This window comes from Ixodes scapularis, unplaced genomic scaffold (assembly GCF_016920785.2).
Source record: "Ixodes scapularis isolate PalLabHiFi unplaced genomic scaffold, ASM1692078v2 PGA_scaffold2__306_contigs__length_199485367, whole genome shotgun sequence".
Lineage (NCBI taxonomy): Eukaryota > Metazoa > Arthropoda > Arachnida > Ixodida > Ixodidae > Ixodes > Ixodes scapularis.
This window is the reverse complement of record NW_024609857.1, coordinates 177,569,413-177,587,379: the sequence shown is the minus strand read 5'-3', so window position 1 is coordinate 177,587,379 and position 17,967 is coordinate 177,569,413. Positions and strand designations below refer to the sequence as shown.

Here is a 17,967-nt window from a genome sequence, read left to right as displayed (position 1 = left end):
ATTTAATTCTCACCTTACTGTTACCAACTCTACTGCAACTCTCAAATATCAGGCAACAACTGCAACGATAAAGCTTTGCTTTATCTTCGAGCTAAATAGTACTTCCATTGCTTTGCTGAAAAAGCTCAACGTAGAGCATTAAATATTCGTGAGGCATAATATAGCACTCCCATCCAGTGCCTCAATTCAGAGGGTGTTCAGCGTAGTAGTCGACATCTTCAGTAAGAAATGACAAAAAATGTCTGACGAGACTTTCGAGAGCCAGTTGTTGCTCAAAATACTCAGGTTCAATAAATGGAAAAGGTAACAACAATAAGAACTTGAATAACCTTCTTCCCTGTGTTTCTTAGTTGAGGAAAATCTTGTTGACAGTAATTTCACGAAAGTGACGGATTACTTTTGTGGGCAACGACCACTTACTTTTATGAGAGGGTAATTGTAATTGTAAAAAATTACAATTTAGCCTTGAGTAACTGTAAATGTAATTTCTTACTATTTTTCAGTGACGTGTACAAGTCTGGACCGTGTAAATCAAGGTAACTCGAGTCCGTATACGTAATCGACACGTCTACCTTCATAATTGGAAGTTTATTGAAAAAATCTGGATAAGCATGGTTTCAGCGATCGTTGATAAGAAAATCGTTCTATTCGTCGGATGTAGATTAAAAGTGCACCGCGAAATGTTCATTTCTGAGGCAAGCAACAGCCGGAACACCACAGACAAAATATGATATCTACGATATACGAGTAGAAAACTGCACAATAAACGATTACTTTCGATAGAAGCGAATTAAAAAACTCAGGTGGTCCAAACTGTGCCGGAGGTCAGGGTTGACGTCCTGAGCCGGAGAAGGTTGCGTTGGGTCCGAGGCGGGGTTTCTTGCTGTCCCCCCTGACCGCGACGGTGGTCTTGGTCATGGAGCCCCAGCGGGGGCCGTCCATCGGCGGCCGGTCGAAAGCGGCCTCGTCGTGGGCGCCGGGGTCCCCGAGGGCCTCGAGCGCGAAGAAGGCGAGCGTGAGCAGGCCCGTGCCCAGGAAGTCGCCGGTGCCGGCCAGGAAGGGGATGGCCGCGTTGTCCGGGTCGACGCGGCAGCGCCACAGGGCGTACACCAGCAGCCGGCACAAGTACAGCAGCACCGCCACCTGCGCGGGAGTGCACCGCGGCCGTATATAGGGGAGAACGAAACAAGGGACCTCTTTCGCGAGTCCGTCGAGCGAGATGGGCGGTCGCCGTTCCTCGGGCACGAAGAGAGGAATTCGAAAAGAGTCTATGTCGAATGCAGACGCAATCCTTGAGTCCAATGCTCGCCTAGGGTAAGTGCGCAGACAATGGCGGACTCGGATGATTGGCATTTATTTCACTACTAAAACTACTCAGCAAAAAAGAAGACAATGGCGTCTTTCTTACTAGCAAGTATTTTTCACGGAAAAAAGAAAAGCTACGAGCGCCAACAATCTAGATTTTTTGTTTGATGAATGCTAGGCTTAGGTGGACATGGGCTCTTTAAAAAAAATATTTTCCATTTTCGATTTAGGTAATGTCCTGTGCTCAAACTTTCGGATTTTATGACCACATCTAGCGCCGCATGTTTACGCAGTTTCAGCTTTCTGCGATCCGCAATTTATTTACGCGAACCGAAAAACCCGGCTTTTAATATCCGGATCAATTCCGGTAAAATACACTTAATGCATCTGAAACCTCAACACGTCTTTATTAATTTTGTTTAGATGTCGTCCAAGACCATAATACTTAATTCGTATAATCTTCATACTCTGTATTTGTCAGCATCTCACTCATTAAGCAAACTTAATAATTATTATGTTTGACTTCCAGGGTACTTGTCTCGTTTATTTTCTATATGCCTCGCAAGTGGGCTCATTTTCGTCTTCTGCGCATGAGAAAGGAGGTAGCGGTGACGTCAGAATGCCGAGCCCTGATTGGCTGATCGCGACCCCCTATCTGAGCGTCGTCTGCTCCTGTGCAACGTCGTCTGCTCGCAACGTCGTCTGCGTCTGTCTTACCTTTCCTGCGACTTTCGGAAGTCGAGCGAGCTCGACTTCGCCTTTCAGAGAGGGCAGACGAAATAACTGGAGCGGTACGTTGTTTCTGTCTAATAACTAGCAGACGCGCATCAAGAAGGAAGTCAAAGGACTCACTGGCGAGGTGTCCCGAGGCGCCGAGGTTTGTTTGCTAAGAACCGAGAGTGAGCGTGTTAGTGTCCGCAAGTTCCCTCCCAAATACTTTTTCCCTCCTTTCGTTTGCGGCGAGACTCTTCACTCTTTAACGGCGTCGGCGGGTTGGCGCAGTTAGCGTCGTCTGCTTTACGTCTGCTAGTCAAAGCGATGGCTGCTTTACCTTTCCTGCGTCTGTTGGAGATTCACCGCTTTTTTACCGGCGAGAGTCACCGTTGCCTCGGAAAACAAGATGACAAGAGGAAGAGATTGACCTCTTAATTTAAAATTGAGGTCAGTTATCAAAGTATAAGACGGGAAGGGTTCACAAGGGTCGCGCGGGCATATTCCATTCAGCACGCCACCCGGTCGTGGGCAGACGGTCGCCGAGTCGGAGTGCCTGCTAGGCCTATCTGCCGAGCTCGCTTGGTCGTTGTCGGTGGAATCGTGGCGGTTGGACCTTTTCCCGGGTGTTTGTGGATCCAACGTTCTTGTTCTTCGTGGTCTGTTTCAAGTACTTTTTACTTTTCTCTTGCTGCTTGAAGTCGGGACGCGTGAGAAGCGTACGTAGTAAAATAAACGTCCGTTGGTCGTCGCGACCGCGACGCTGTCGGCCATGGTGATTTGATCGTAAGAAGTGCGTAAGGCAGGTTCGGAGCTGTCGTAGGATTTCGTCGTAACCTGCTCAAAACTTACGAAAATTTCGTTTCGTGAATACGAATTTGTTCTCAAGTTTTGTCTTACGCACATTTTTAGCTTAAGATCGTTTCGTGAACCTGGCCTCTGCACTTCCGAAAGTCGCAGGAAAGGTAATTAGGCAGACGCAGACGACGTTGCGAGCAGACGACGTTGCAACGGAGCAGACGACGCTCAGATAGGGGGTCGCGATCAGCCAATCAGGGCTCGGCGTTCTGACGTCACCGCTACCCCCTGCGCAAGAATCAGACGAACTTGCCCTCCGCATAGGTTTCAAAACTTTCTATTTCATAACTCCGGTCCATCCGGTTTATCACTATCACTTTTAGAACAACGTAATGGATTATGCTGTCATCAAAATGACAAAATAAAGGGTATCAACGCGTCTTTGGTACAACATCCATTTTAAGTAACCCAGCTCTTCATGCCATCAAACGCTGGAACACTCTCCCTGAAACTATCGTTACAACCAAGCAATCAATCGGGAAATCAATCAATCAATTCATGCACAATATGCCCTTAAATAACTGGCAAGTCTTTTTTTTTTTTTTGGGGGGGGGGGGGGGGGGGGCTGCATGTACAGGAGGCGAAAGACAAACAAAAATGCTAGCTTTCTGAATTTCTAAGTGAGAGTTAAAAATAAAGAAAATAAACTGTTTCTCTAGACCTGCACGACCTGACGGTATAACAAGCTTAATCCAAATTAAAATACAAAAAAATGAGGGGCGTCATTGGCCAGAAGGTTTTTTTGTTCTTAAAGCGAATTAAAAAACAAAACAAAACAATTTTGCCGTTGGAACGAACGTGGAAAAATCTTGCAAAACAAAAATACTAGCAGAAATAAATAATTTTAATACACTCCTCTCAACTCCTCAGGATTAGTAATGAAGAAGTACACGTCATAATTATCTAATTTGCCATTCGTAAGCTACCTGCGTGTGAATGGCGTGCCAGACCCTAAGTCGTAAATTTAGTCATATTTGGGGTTATAACTTATAACGTGCCAAAGCAACACAGCGCACCTGGCACGCCCCAGCGGACGACCGAGGACTAATTTCGACCATCCGGGGATCTTTTGACGTGCAACCGAAATCTCGTTCTCCGCAATGATCCCCCGTCAGATTGCGGGCACCACGGCCGGGATTCCAAGCTGCTACCTAGAGATCCGTTGACCAGCGCTTTTGCACCTGGAGCCACCGAGTCTGCTAGTCGTAAAGGCAGAAAATATTTCATGAATCTATTTCGCCATCAGGGTACGTGTATTGAGATTCTACTTATTAGCAGGGGGGAATCAATAACAGAGATAAGCACCTTATAAAGAAACACCACGGCACGAGATCATGGCATGGCATCGCCCAGTAATAAAATAATAATGATCATTGCATATACAAAGTGCGATGCTGGGTGGCGTGCACGGCTGTGCAGAAACGTTAAACCCGTATGCGAGTGCACCTGCCAGACTGCACTCATGATTTAAATTGAAAAAAAAACAACAACAAGAAAATAGGATGAGAAACACACATACACACACGCACACATATACACATGTACTGAAGTTTGTACTCAATGTCGCAACGCAAAATGTTTTAAAAGAATAAGAAGGGCGAAAGTAGAGTGTACGGTTACTCCCACAAATACCTATAGAATGTATACACTCTGCCACGCGCACACACACACTCGCGCAGTAATTTCCCTTCACACCCCCAGGGGAGTGTACATCCCCCTTATTTTTCTGACGGCACCCTTTAATTCGCAACGACTCCTCTAATCTGAAGATCGTCCTTGATCTTTCCGGCAATGATGCGTGCATAGCTGTTAAATGGAACGTGAATGGCGGTTTTCAGACGCCTTTGGAGCTGCTTAGCTTCTTGGAATAGGAGAAGGCAGTGCATGCGGACAGCGTTAAAAAAAAAGAGTCCGCTTCCTTCTGGCCATCTTCAGTAAATCAGTGGTCATCCACGGGGACCGCTTTCGTCACGCTCAGCTTGAGGTGATTGGAACGCAGTCTTGCTGAATAGCGGCGACAAGGTCGCAACAGAGATCGTAATTCGATGCACAGTCAGTGGCTGTCAGTGACTGGGTCCCGTCCGTTTGCTGGCTGTGCAGTCTTGAAACGTATCTATAGTTCTTGTGTTTCCGTTGAGCTGACTCGCGTTTTCTCTCTATTGTAAAAAAACAGATAAACAGCCACTGACAGCTTAAGAAATGTTGGTTTAGTATGTTCACGGGGGGCACTTTGCTTCGTGATTCTGGCGTTCTTATCGGCTGATAGCGCAGTCCGATTGGCTGCAAGGCAAGAATTAAATGCTAGAAACTCCCCACACCCTGTGGTTTTTTAAGTGTCAGTGACTAGACAAATTAGCATTTTTATTTTAACATCTGCTTTTTCCGGTTGCTCTTTTTGTGATTTTCTTATTCTATTTATAATGGTAGTTTTCGTATTGTATGTTTTTTGTTCCCCATGATCTCTTCGTCGCAAACAACTCCCGTTAATGCCTTTGAATGGGCCTTTGAGGTTATTGTGTGACTAAATAAACAAATAAATTAAAAAAAAAATTGGCAGCTAAATTTTCCTTTAAAGGGACCATGAAATGATTTTAAAATCGAATTTCATCCACCGCACGTCGTAAAAGGTGTGAAAAGAAACCCAGAAACACAAAAATAGGGGACCAAAAATATTATTTGCTATAGAACTTTTAAAAGAAAACTGGACTCTTTTGCGCCTTCTTTCCTTCGCCTTTTCACTACGATGGATCCGCAGAAACGGAGCACGTCAGCCGAATCCACGTCGCCTATTGGGTAAGAGCCTACCTCACCTGCACCGCGATCGTAAACTATAAATAGCCGGCGAATGTTTCCTAAAAGTTTTGTTAAATAATATTCAGATCCACATTTTGTAGCATAATTAGAGATGTGTGGCGAAAATTGCCATTATTTGATAATGCTGAGAGCCAAGCGCCATCTATCGTGTGGTAAACGAAGCAACTACTGCGCGTGCGCAGTAGGGCAGGGCCGACTTCAGTTACTTGGGTCGCGACGACCGACGAACGTTTATTTCCTTTGATTTCCTTCCTCTCAAAACTCTGACTGACTGAACGTTTATTTTTCTACGTGTTCTTCTCGCGCGTGCCGACTTCAAGCAGCAAGAAAAAAAGTACTTAAAACAGACCACGACGAACAAGAACGCTGGATCTACAAACACCCGAGAAAAGCGACAATGGCCACGAATCCACCGACTCCGACGAAGCGAGCTGCTCAGAATATGGGCCTAGCAGGCACTCCGACTCGGCGCAGCGTTGCTTCGTCGCAAGACCGTCTGCGTACGACCCACTGGCGTGCTGAATGGAATATGCCCGCGCTACCCTTGTGGACCCTTCCCGTATTATAGTTTGATCGCTGACCTCAATTTTACATTAAGAGGTGAAGTCAATCTCTTCCCCTTGTTTTCCGAGGCAGTGTTGACGAATACTCGTCGAAAAGGGACTCTCGTCGATTCTATCTTCTTGTTTTGTGTGACATAGAGCTGAAATAAACGCCGTATGGATTACCTTCGTAACACGTATGTACACTTTGTTATTGGTATGCCATTTTTATTCTGACAGACTGCACGTCACTGTCGGGCTATAACAGTTCGTGGGAGGTATACGTGCAATGCCGGTCCAACCTTTCTTTGCCGAGTGTCGCGTCAGTATCGAGTTGCAATCGTAAAAGATCGGTCCCGAAGCGCTTACCAACAGTGCGAATACAGCACTTCCATCAAACGCGCGCGTCTGCTCCGAGTGTGAACAGGTATTTACGTGGCTCTTGCTGACACTCGTAGTTCAAACGTATCTTTTTTAACGTCAACTCGCTCCTGCATCCCTGAGGCCGCGAAAAACGCCGCGGCAATTTGTTTCCATCTACGTCGCTTTGCAAACGACTGACACGGGCCGCCTTTTACCAACAATGACAGTTGGGTTGACTTCTGGAGTCTTCACCGGAAGACTCGCTGCACTTCCCAGCAGGCGTACCGGTGTATGGGACTAGTCCCATGCTGTCGCTGTAGCGCAACATATCTCATTGAATTTCGCTCAGCTGCGATGCGGCGATGAGAGGCGCCGATTCAGAAAATACGTCGGTGACATCAGCGCAGTAAAACCTACTGGCGCACCCCAAATCGTCGCCGCTAACGCTTCCATTCTCCTACTGCCGAGAGAACTTCCGGTTCCGGGAACAGCGTACGCCACGGCTTGTTTTGCGGTCAGTTAGAGAAAAGAAAAAGTCGATACTTCATTATTTTTTGTGCAGAAGCTAATAAACCGAGACGAAAACGGATGCCTGTTCGGCATTCAGTGAACATTGACGGTTTAATGTAAAAGTTATCTGGAAAAAGTAAAAAGGTCATTTCATGGTCCCTTTAAAATCCTACGATGCATGGAATGTGTTAAGGAAATGGGTGAAGATTGGTATTTTGGTAGTAAGACGTGAATTTTCCCGCTAAATTCAGCGGGGAAACTGAGACGCGCCGTCAAAATCCCCGAGGTGCACAGGTCACGTGACGTCCGGGGACGCCGCGTGACGTCACTTTCCCCGCTAAATTTAGCAGAAAATGCTCAAACGGACGGACGGACGGACAAAATGTTGGGACTAGGGGTAGCGTTAAAAGGTTTTCATGCTTCAAGACCTGCTGTCGCTTTTTTGCGCTCACTACCTCGCTCCTACGTGAGCATATATAAAAGTGTATTTTGCACGAGCACCGGTCCTTTTTTATTTTCAGGCTTATGCCTCGTTCAATATACGGACAAAGAGGTTGTATATCTTAAGGTGCCACATATACGCGCCGTAATAAGAAAAAAAAGTTAAGATATCGTATGGTACACATCTTGCCTGTTTCATATACTGCAAGCCGAAACACTTTACACGTATTTTCTGTTGGAAGTGGCCATTTGTAGCTGCTTTATTTTCGTAAAATTGATTTTCGCATTGGCATTCGGCATAACTAAACGTAAGCCGCTTTTAGTTTGGAAGAACAAGTCTGCAACTATACTAATTCGCCCAAGGCATCCAGCGAACCGCGTCGCCGCCTATGATTCGCTAAGAGTGTCATGGAAAAAACTCCGATTTCTACCAGCCAGCTATCACGGCTTTTTTTACAAAGAATGCGCTACCCTGAGCGATTCTTTAGGATATAAAATTCAATTCTCGAGGGAGATGAGGTTCATTTTATAAAGTGAGTCGAGCTTTGTCCCTGAGAGGACAAAGAAATGTCGGGAAACAAATGTCAAAGCATAGATACTGACTCGACGTTAGGTAACAAAGCCAGTGCGAGATAAGCGGTGTAGTTGGAATGCACTCACTGTCCACTTTAATGCTACGCAAAAAGAAGTGGACGTAAAACGCGCTAGGTTTGAGGAAAGGTCTGTTTGAGGTCTGTTTGAGGAAAGACCCATTCGTAGGAACAGCATAAACAGACAGTCGCCCACGGAAAACTTTTTAGTCTAGTATTGAAGCTACAGCTCCTACACTCTAAAAAAAAAGTCCGTGCGTCTACTTTCCCGCACAATACTCGAAGAGCCAATCACCGCAACTTACGGAGGAAGCTCAGCGAATGATGATGCCAAAACATGTTTAGACTAAAAAAAAAAGCGGTCCGAGTTGTGAGATGAAGCAATGCAAAACGTAACGCTTGCATTGCTTAATGTCACAACTCGGATTGCGTTTTTTGGTCGAAACATTAGTTTCGGCATCATCATTTGCTGAGCTGCCTCCGTAAGCTGCGGTGATTGGCTCTCCGAGTATTGTGCGGGAAAGTAGACGCACAGGCTTTTTGTTTTAGAGTGTAGACAACAAAGCCGTAGTGTTCGATTTTTTACTTCACCTACCGGAAGCTCGCTTCTTGCTGCCATATTAGACACGAGTGTTCCGTCAGAGTTCCACTCGAACCCAATCAGTGAGAACGTGACTCTCAGCCCTATTGAAAAGTCCAATCATATACCGTATTATGAAAATTGTAAAACCAATACAATATAGTTAGTTGTAATTGAGATACAATAAATGATGTGTTGTGTTGGGATCCAAACGGCTATTTCTACCCTAATAAGGGTATTGCATTGTATTGTATTGCAATATTAAAATTGTCAACTCCAATATGCACGTGCTCATTGGGATTACCAACATTGTAGCCGATAGGCATCGGTTAAAATATTGGTTAACGCAACTAGCACGTTTTGAGATTACTAATACTGGGAATCCTAATTAGCAATTACCCTTAATGTTAAAATCCCGTTATGAACCACATTTCTTAGAAATGCCAAGGCTCTGGTGTCTTTTGTTTATGAAGTTACAAAAGCAGTGGAGCTGTCAAATGACGAGACAAACACTGGAGTCAAGTAAAATATATATTAAATATGTATTAAAAGGTGAACATCAAAGAAGAAACTGGAAGAGAATGTTAGGTAATTAGAGTCTGTAGTTTTGTGCTCAAGATGTAATAGAAAGTACTTACCATTCAACAGGACAAGGCTAACTTGAGGTGGCATCATGAGCACTGTGGAAAAATGTTAGCGATCAGTGTGTATGCAAGGAATTAAAGTCGCTAGGTAGTAATATCTAAACTACATTGGCAAGACAGGTTCCCAATCGTTTACAAATGTTTGCCATCCATTAGGGCAGAATGAACACGTCCACAAGCAAGCATATTGAAACTCTGTGTTAGAAAGCTTCAATCAAGGTTCAATGAGTCGTTCACTGGGAAGTTAACAAAAATGCCCACATGCTCATTTGAATTCATTACCCTTATTTCACAATCATACAACAGGATATGAAACGCTCACGTACTTCTTGAAACGACGAAGTTGCAGCCCCAGCTGTCATCTCGGGTAGTGCGAGAAAGGCGCCCGAAAGATATCCAATTAGTGTGCGCGCAAGCCGATGTCAGAATTCGGTCATATATTTATATACATATACCTCAGGGGACATAACGCAACAGAGATTGAAGATTCACACCTGCAAGAGAGTGCCCTCACTAGGGAGACAAGGCACATGAATCCAGGCACGTGGATGAAATATTTACGTAACATTTCGACTTAATACCCATCCCCGAATGATGGCAACCACACTTTTAGAAAAAAACTATTGAACTTTTAGAAAACACCGAGTCATCGCCCACCCCCTACAAGAGCCTGAACCAAATAGACTCGTACCGTGGCTTGTTTGCTCCATGCTGCCCCCGAGCTAACTCGGGCTGACAATATTTTTTTCCCCTGTTGAGGCAGCTGGATACTTTTGTAAAGCTTACTTCCTATCTGCTTCCGAGTCAAGAGTTTTGCAATGGCGAACCCCCGGGCTTTGATTTTGCGCTTCTTGACGAATGCTGAAACTTATATAGGCGGGCAATAGCTCACCTTGAAAATACTTGCTCTTGGTGGACGCAAACAAGCTCATGTTCCTGATTGGCAGCCATTTGCTGCGAGGAATACCTGCACATATCCGAAACAGCGCATGCAGTCTTAGTCTAACACAGATGTTTTGGCCGGACAGACACAAAAAGCAGGAGATAGTGTCTGCGTGAAATGAAAACAGACCCAGGTGGAGAGGTCCGTTTTTTATTTCACCTTAGTCAAATAGTTTGGGCCATCTTACTAAAACAATGCACCTTCGCTAATATATATATATATATATATATATATATATATATATATATATTGCCTCATTTAGCAGAGTTTATTGTCAAGGATACCTGCACACCAGAACAAGTCAGACTTAGTCACAGTTTTTTTTTTCTGTTGATGAGCGACAACGGAATCCTACACGGGTGATGAAACAAAATATAAGCCCAGCAAGCCAAGCTACAGTTCGCCTTGATGCAAGCAGAGTGCCTCGGCCGACAAATGAGGCTCTATTTTTGGTCACTTGTCATATTTGGTAAATGAATATAAATGTAAGTAATGAAATGAATATAAGTCAATCTCTTGCAGCCGACAGTTGCAAACTAAATTTATACATCTCCATAAACGACCTGAAAATAAGGTTGGCATGGTAACCGGGTGGTTTGAGGTATCAAATTTCGAACTTACAGACTGTGTAGTTCTGATTGAAGTCCTCCTGTTGTATATTTTTATCCTTATTTATTATATTTAACTTTTTTATCTTTGAGGTACAAGCACATAATTTATACGTTAATTCGCCTTTAGAAGCGTCTTAATTATACTGTGTGGCGTCCTTGTGCTCATAATAGATTCTCGGTGAGAGCGGTTTTAAATTTTTTTTCTTCTTGCTGTCGCTACTGCTTGCTTTCTCACCCTTAAAATGCTGACAACTCGACACAAAAGTAATAAAAAATGTTGTTTCAAATGTGATGAAGATCAGCATTTCCAAGTTGTACCCCTGCTTCATTCCCCGACCATGTAACCATACCGTAGCTGAGTGCAGTGACGAATGGTCCCAGGTGATGCAACCCGACCGCATATGGCCTTACGGTGTGGCGCGACTAATGCAGCACCTATGCTTTGTGATGGAGCCAGTGAGCGACGTAAAAACTTAAAAGAAAACCGTATATATATATATTATATATGCTAAACGAGCTAAAACAACAACAAAACAAAAGTCATTAGGTGGGCTTGAAACCAGCGCTCCACGGCCCTTGAAATCAGTTCCATAAGTGCCTGGTACAGAAACCATTTAGAAACGTTCGGGTGTTTAAATTGTGGGAACCACGTGTTTCCCGTCTCCCTCTCTAGGCCTAGCACACGCAGGCCGTGGGAGCGTTGTGCCGACGTCATCCCGGATACGGAGACCAGGCCGCATTCCTCGAAGAGGGCGTGTCTTCCCTCGTCCTTTTGGGTGAATGTGCCTCTGGCGCACCCTTGGAAATGATTATGGGCACGGCCCATCTGCGGGATAAGCCACACCACCTACCCCGGGCGTGTCCATTTTTCCGCTGGCTAGATAAGCGGCCGCGGACGGCGGCCCTGGCTCTAATGGCGCATTCACACTGGAAGCGGATCCGCGTTCGCGAAGCGGTCGCGAATGCGGTTCGCGAGCGACCCCGTTCAGACACACCGAGAGGCGGTTGGCGGTTTCTCGGCGTGATCTTTTGAGACTTGCGTTTGGCAACCCTGTTTTACAATCCAAAATCCACTTTAATTCAAGATCCAAAGCCAAAGTTTTGCTATTTTGGCACTCGGAATATTTTTCTTCGGGATGTTCGCGCGCATCACGGGTTCAAGGAGCAAAAAAAGAAGCATGGACCCGCCAAACTCGCCTGTGATTCCCTCGACTTCGCCCACAAGCAAAGCCCAGCTATATAGGCGCCCCTTGCTCACTCAGAACAGGATGCCCCCGACCTTTTCTTCGAAGTGGACCCTTCCCGCATGAATAGCTGACCTTGTTTTCGGGATAGAGGGCTAGTTTTTCCCCCTCGTTGTTGTTCGCTCTTATCATTTTCAGAGTTGTGAGCGGTGGGGCGGACCGTGGTGCGGGGGAATGTGTTCTGTGCTAGTCGGTCGTGGCTTCGTTGGTGGCGGACTCTCCTCTCGTCATTCGCTCGTCGATCGAGTCTACCGTTTGTTTGACATTAAGCTCAAATAAACGTCGTATGGATTACCTCTGCATTGTCTGGTACGTACACTTTATTCCTTGAGTAGCTTCCCTTTATTTATTTTATTAGTAGTAAACGTTACAGGTCGAGCTAGCGGTACCCTGCCCCCTCCGCGGTAGTGCGTTGGCTACGCAGTCAAGCTTACGACGTCTCTGTCGGCCTTCGTGGTGGCCATGCACGGTGGCGAAAGCTTTCAATAGTTCACGCGACTATTCTAGTTGGTAGAAAAGCTGATAATTCGGTCGATCAGGGGCGGGCTCCGACGTTCTACAGGCAGGGATTAACAAGGCAGCGAGCTTGGGCTGTGGCAGCCGGAATAATCAACAAACTCTTACCCGAACCAAATCACCGGTGCGAAGCCCGCTAAAATTACCGAGTCAATTCTTTTCGCGGCGGATTCAAGTGACGGACGTGAACATCAAGTTTCTCCGAAGATTTGTCGAAAGCTAAGACTACAGCGCTAGGACTACAGCGCCTTGGACGCCTCACCAGCGGCAGGTGCCATCTTGTTTCGAAAGTCACTGACGTCACGTCAGCGTCGCGTTGTGATTGGTTGCCGCTTTGCGGTTCGTCAAAGCGGTTGGGAGAAATCGGTCCCGAAGCGGTTGGCAAAAACGCGCTCCAACCGCTCGATCCTAGCCGCTTTGCGGTTGAGAACGCGCAGATCCGCTTCGCGAACGCGGATCCGCTTCCAGTGTGAACGCGCCATAAGGGAGGAAGTGGCCGAGTGGGCTAACGCGTCTCAGCTCGGAGCGTGGAGTGAAAGCTTGCGCTGGGAACCTCCTGGGTTCGATCCCCGCCGCCTCCGCCCGTTTTGATCTGGATGAGTTTCGTACCGGCACGCGTTCGTGTGATCACTACTGCGTGATGCACGTTAAAAATCCCAGGTTAGCGGTTGTACCGCACTGGCTAAATTTCTCATCTACAGCTAAGAGACCCATTACCCGTTGAAGCGCATCTCCATCAAGGCTGTATAAACATAAAGAGCAAGCCAATTTTTTTTTTCGGCCCTGGCTCTCGTCAGGGAAGGCTCTGGGCCACGGAGCCTCGTTCTTTTTGGAGCTTTCCCCATTCCACGAATCTGCCTAATGCGGCAGCGTGGGCCCCCCCCAGGTGAATCTGTCTAATGCGACAGCGCCGACCCTTTTCCGTTCTTTTCTTTTATTAGTTTGGCCGACGGGCGCAGCGTGGTGGCACAGGAGCCAAATAAACCCGCTTCTTCAGTATCTTTGTGTTTTGGAGTGAATCCTCTCCTCGGAGTCCACGGCAGCCTCCGGACGGACCCGGCCGTAGCAGTCCTCAACATCGAGCTACGGAGTGGGATCGACCGGGATCGACCTCGTGGTGCAGTAAGGCAAGTTGCATCCCACAAAATGTTGTACTACACTTTTTACAAACAACAACACACATTTCAGATTGAAAAGTTAAGGAAAGGGAATGTACCATTATGTTCAGTGAAGTTTGTGGACAAGGCTCTGGATTGGAGCAGGAATGCCATTATCCTTTGTGTGAAGCCAGGAGACTGTCTTGCTGCCTTTGCTGGGGTTTCTTTAACGGAAGTACCTGTACAAAACGTAAAAGAAACATATGTGCATAACTTTTTCGTCAACATCCAAATTCGTCAACATCCAAAACGACCCACGAAGAAAATTATGCAAGGAATTTTTTGGCCACGTTGACTGAGTCATATCTTGTGGCTAATGTTTTATTGCAACTTTAATTTTAGTGAACAGTTATAGGGCATATTACAAACAAAGTGCAATTTGGTTTTGTACGAAACTACAACACACAAAATGGCACTCTAATATAATATGTTGAGGTACCTCTGAACAAACTCCAGGGCGCACCTGTGTGGAATATAAAATATCTGCACCAAGGAGTGACCAAACAGTGACTTCCAATTTGTTTGTCTCAAGCACCAGCGACATGTCGAGAAGGAGTGAAATGTGTAGAAGGTCGTCTAGAACTGTGCAACCAAGATGAAAAAGCAAGATGTAACGATCATCAGAATAAGATCACATCTAAAAGGCTCCGTTGTAGTGAGGCAATTTACAATCTAGGCACAGTAATCGAGAGTCAACCGACGTACAGCCGCGATTCACTTTCCGTTGACTGGAGGGAAACATGGCCGACGGGAAGATAAGAAAACGTGTTCCGATTTCTTTCCACCATTCGCTCTGCGCAGCCGACAGCAGGGCAGTTAGGCGGCGTCACGAAAATGTGACTGACTTGCTAGCGTACCTCGACTTCGTTCGGCTCCAGTCAGCACCACAGATCAGTGGTCGCCACTCATGGTCTACCCGGGAGGAAAAACGTATGAGCTGAAAGTCGAGCGTCGATCGCGACTTTCGTAAGAGAAGCTTCGGTAACACTTCGGCGACTCGTCATCTTCAAACAACGCCTCTTGGAACGAGCCCGCGCACCCAATGCGTCGAACGGTTTGCGGCAGCAAGCACGTTGGAAGCCAGGGGGCTGGAGGCTGAATATTCGAAAGAGACGCGGCGCTGGTTTCTACGTCTATTTCGCACATGAGATAAGAAGATAGCGAAGCTAGCCGAGTGTGAACACTGACTGACGTTACCTTGGAGTACACGCAGTCGAAATGACGCCTGCAACAGAGCACAGCTAGAGCCTTTCAACAGGGGACAAGTGCGTTCAAATAAGCTGCGATTTCAAAACTTCATGTCTACTTTCTGTCTCTCGGTGTTTACTTTGATCCGCGTATTGAGGAGCTTCAGCGAACGTAGAAGGAGCTACAATCTATCCAAAATGGCGGAAAGGAAGGGGATAAATTTGCGACGCCCGTAGACCGGTAACGTATGAATTAAATAAAGCGTGTCGTTCTCTATTTGTTGCGGTGTGCGAGTTGATCATCACTTCAAGCAAGACTTACCGTGATGCTACAAATGAAGGGTTCAAGCCAGTCGAAGGCAAGAAATCTTGCCATAGTCAAGATATGTGTGAAAATGTTCGACGTGGGCTCTCTCACGCTGGTGCAGTTGTCATCAAGTTGAACTGAAAATACGCGGGTCCAAAAAAACGCACATATCAACAATGTTTGCGCGTTGAAACTATGACGCGTTCTTCATTTAAACCGAAACTTATCGGTCTGCGGCTACAAACATTTTTGTTGATATTGCTTAGATGATGTAACCATTCAGGCCTCGCATTAAACGGTGTTACAAACTGTTGGGTTGTTGACTTGTTGTTCTGGGTAATTGCGCTAAAAAGCGGTCGGATGGAAAGTATGACAGCTACAGCATACAAGGGGAGATCGAGGTCTTTATCCTACGTTCTATGTATCCAAGCATCGGTATCCTTGGTGTTATATTCTGATCAGCTGGTCGCCGACCGTCCTATTTTTACGTATAATGTAAACAAGCCCCGGAAGCGCCAATCTCATTTTAATGTGCTTGTGCACCCCTGCAAGCCTCCTTTTGGATTTCGTGGGACACTTCATTGTGATAGCAATAGGCTCATCGGTCGTTCGAGTTGTATGTGCCACGGTGATATCTGCTGTGTGTGGTTTGCCGACAAACAAAAGTCTGTATTGAATGCCAGAAGGAGAACAAAGGTGAAGTTTTTTAAAACGTTTTTCTTACCAAACAGGGCAGAGCTTCTAAAACAAAAGCAACTTAACCTGATATTTGAGTGTGCTCAAGAATGAATGGCAAAAGGTGCTTATGCAAAGTGGTAGATGCACACGATTGATTTTCTTTTGCCTCTGCATTGTAAATTGGTAGACATATATCAGCAGAAGACACGTGTGCTTTTGAAAATCTCTTATTAGGGGAAAAATAGGTTTTCATACACAAACACGTACACTAAATATTAGAAACATGGCAGATAGCGTTGGTTTAAGGATTTTAGGTCTATGCTAATCAAATATACGCTGTTGTTTATAGAGTGGATACACATCTAGTTATATGAAGCCTAAATATAACTTCTAGACAAGTTTGAGAGGGTCGCGGGATCAGGAAAGTCCGCCACAGCATTTGTACCGGGGTCATCCCGTCACTTCGTGACCTTTTTTATTTTGACAGAAAGTTGCTCTCTATGGGTTGTAGGTTATAAATATCCTTTTCTCTGCAATCACCGACGCGCTGGTTTCGGCGACTCTGCTACGCTCCCCCATTCGTAGGAGAAAATCATAGATATCCTTTATGTAGGTCATCCTTGATTCCATGTAGACCGGCATGAAGCTCAATTCTTCCTCCGAGAAGATCTCGGGTGAGACAGAAGCGGGGAAGTCTTCCGAAGGCATTTTCTCAGCGAGGCAGCCAAGTCGCAGTTGCAGTGCGGGATGTCGAAGTGACGCTCATCTGCTGCAACTCTTAATTATTACGTCATCCAAAACAGGCATCAGTGTCCATGTCCACAGAACGGAGGCTAAAGACCTCGATCGTCCCTTGTATGCTGTAACTGTCATACTTTCCATCCAACCGCTTTTTAGCACAATTAACCAGAACAACCAAAGAATTCGCAACACCGTTTAATGCGAGGCCTGAATGGTTATATAATCTAAGCAATGTCAACAAAAATATTTGTAGTCACAGACCGATGAATTTAGGTTTAGAATAAGTATGCGTCATAGTTTCAGCCTCAGCGCGCAAACATTGTTAACATCCACCTTTCTTGATGTCAGCTGCACCAGCGTGAGAGAGCTCACGTCGAACACTTGCACACACATCTTGACTATGGCAAGATTTCTTGCCTTCGACTGACTTGAACATTTCATTTGTAGCATCACGGTAGGTCTTGCTTGAAGTGATGATCATTTCGCTAGGGCTAGCTACGACCACACACCGCAGCGATGCAGGCGTCGAAGGAACGCAACGTGTCTACTACGCAGTCAGTTGTCGTCACCCGACGCTGCTCGTCTGGCACTCAGGGCTCTCCGCCAAGGTTCTTTGTTGGTACTTGGCACCGAGTGTTACTTCCTGTGCTTGTGTGTGTGCTCAGTGGCTTGATATGGGCCTCATAGAGCTGTTCTTCAGGCTCAACAGCGTTCGAAGAAGAAATTCTGAGGAAAACGCTACCGAAGAAAAAAGCACGAAGACAGAATGCACCAGCTTGGCCGACTATGCACTGGGTTGCGGAAATCAGGACCTGCAGATTATACACCAGATGCAAACTATCTAGACGAAACAAAACAAATTTCTGGCTTAAATTGTTTTTTGCGGACTATACGCTTGAACACTGGTGCTTGTTATTATGCATTGTGTATTCACCGCTGTTTGTTGTGGCTTTAGACTGCCATCCTGTAATGATACAGAGGGGTCAACTGAATCTTAACATAAATATATTTAAGCACATCTGGATGTGATGCCCCTTGAAGCCAGATGGTCAGGAAAAAGGAGTGCCATTACCTAATTTGCCAAAAGCACACCAATGGGCACGATCAAAACCCACCCAGTAACTGTTCAGTTTTCCACCACAATATTTATTGCCGCGTAATCACTAATTAAGCCCATTAAAAACTTTGAGCCTGTAGCCTATAGCACACCCATTCTGGATCTGCG

General features: G+C 45.8%; 1 protein-coding gene across 1 annotated transcript in view; it reads right to left on the bottom strand.

Moving 5' to 3' along the window:
• Window positions 1-825: 825 nt before the first annotated feature.
• LOC115328082 (solute carrier family 41 member 1-like) overlaps window positions 826-17,967 on the bottom strand; it is a 61,189-nt gene continuing 44,047 nt past the window's right edge. Inside the window, exon 5 of the mRNA XM_040498534.1 lies at window positions 826-1,143. Within this exon, the coding sequence (XP_040354468.1) occupies window positions 826-1,143 (318 nt within the window). The remainder of the gene's footprint in view (window positions 1,144-17,967) is intronic.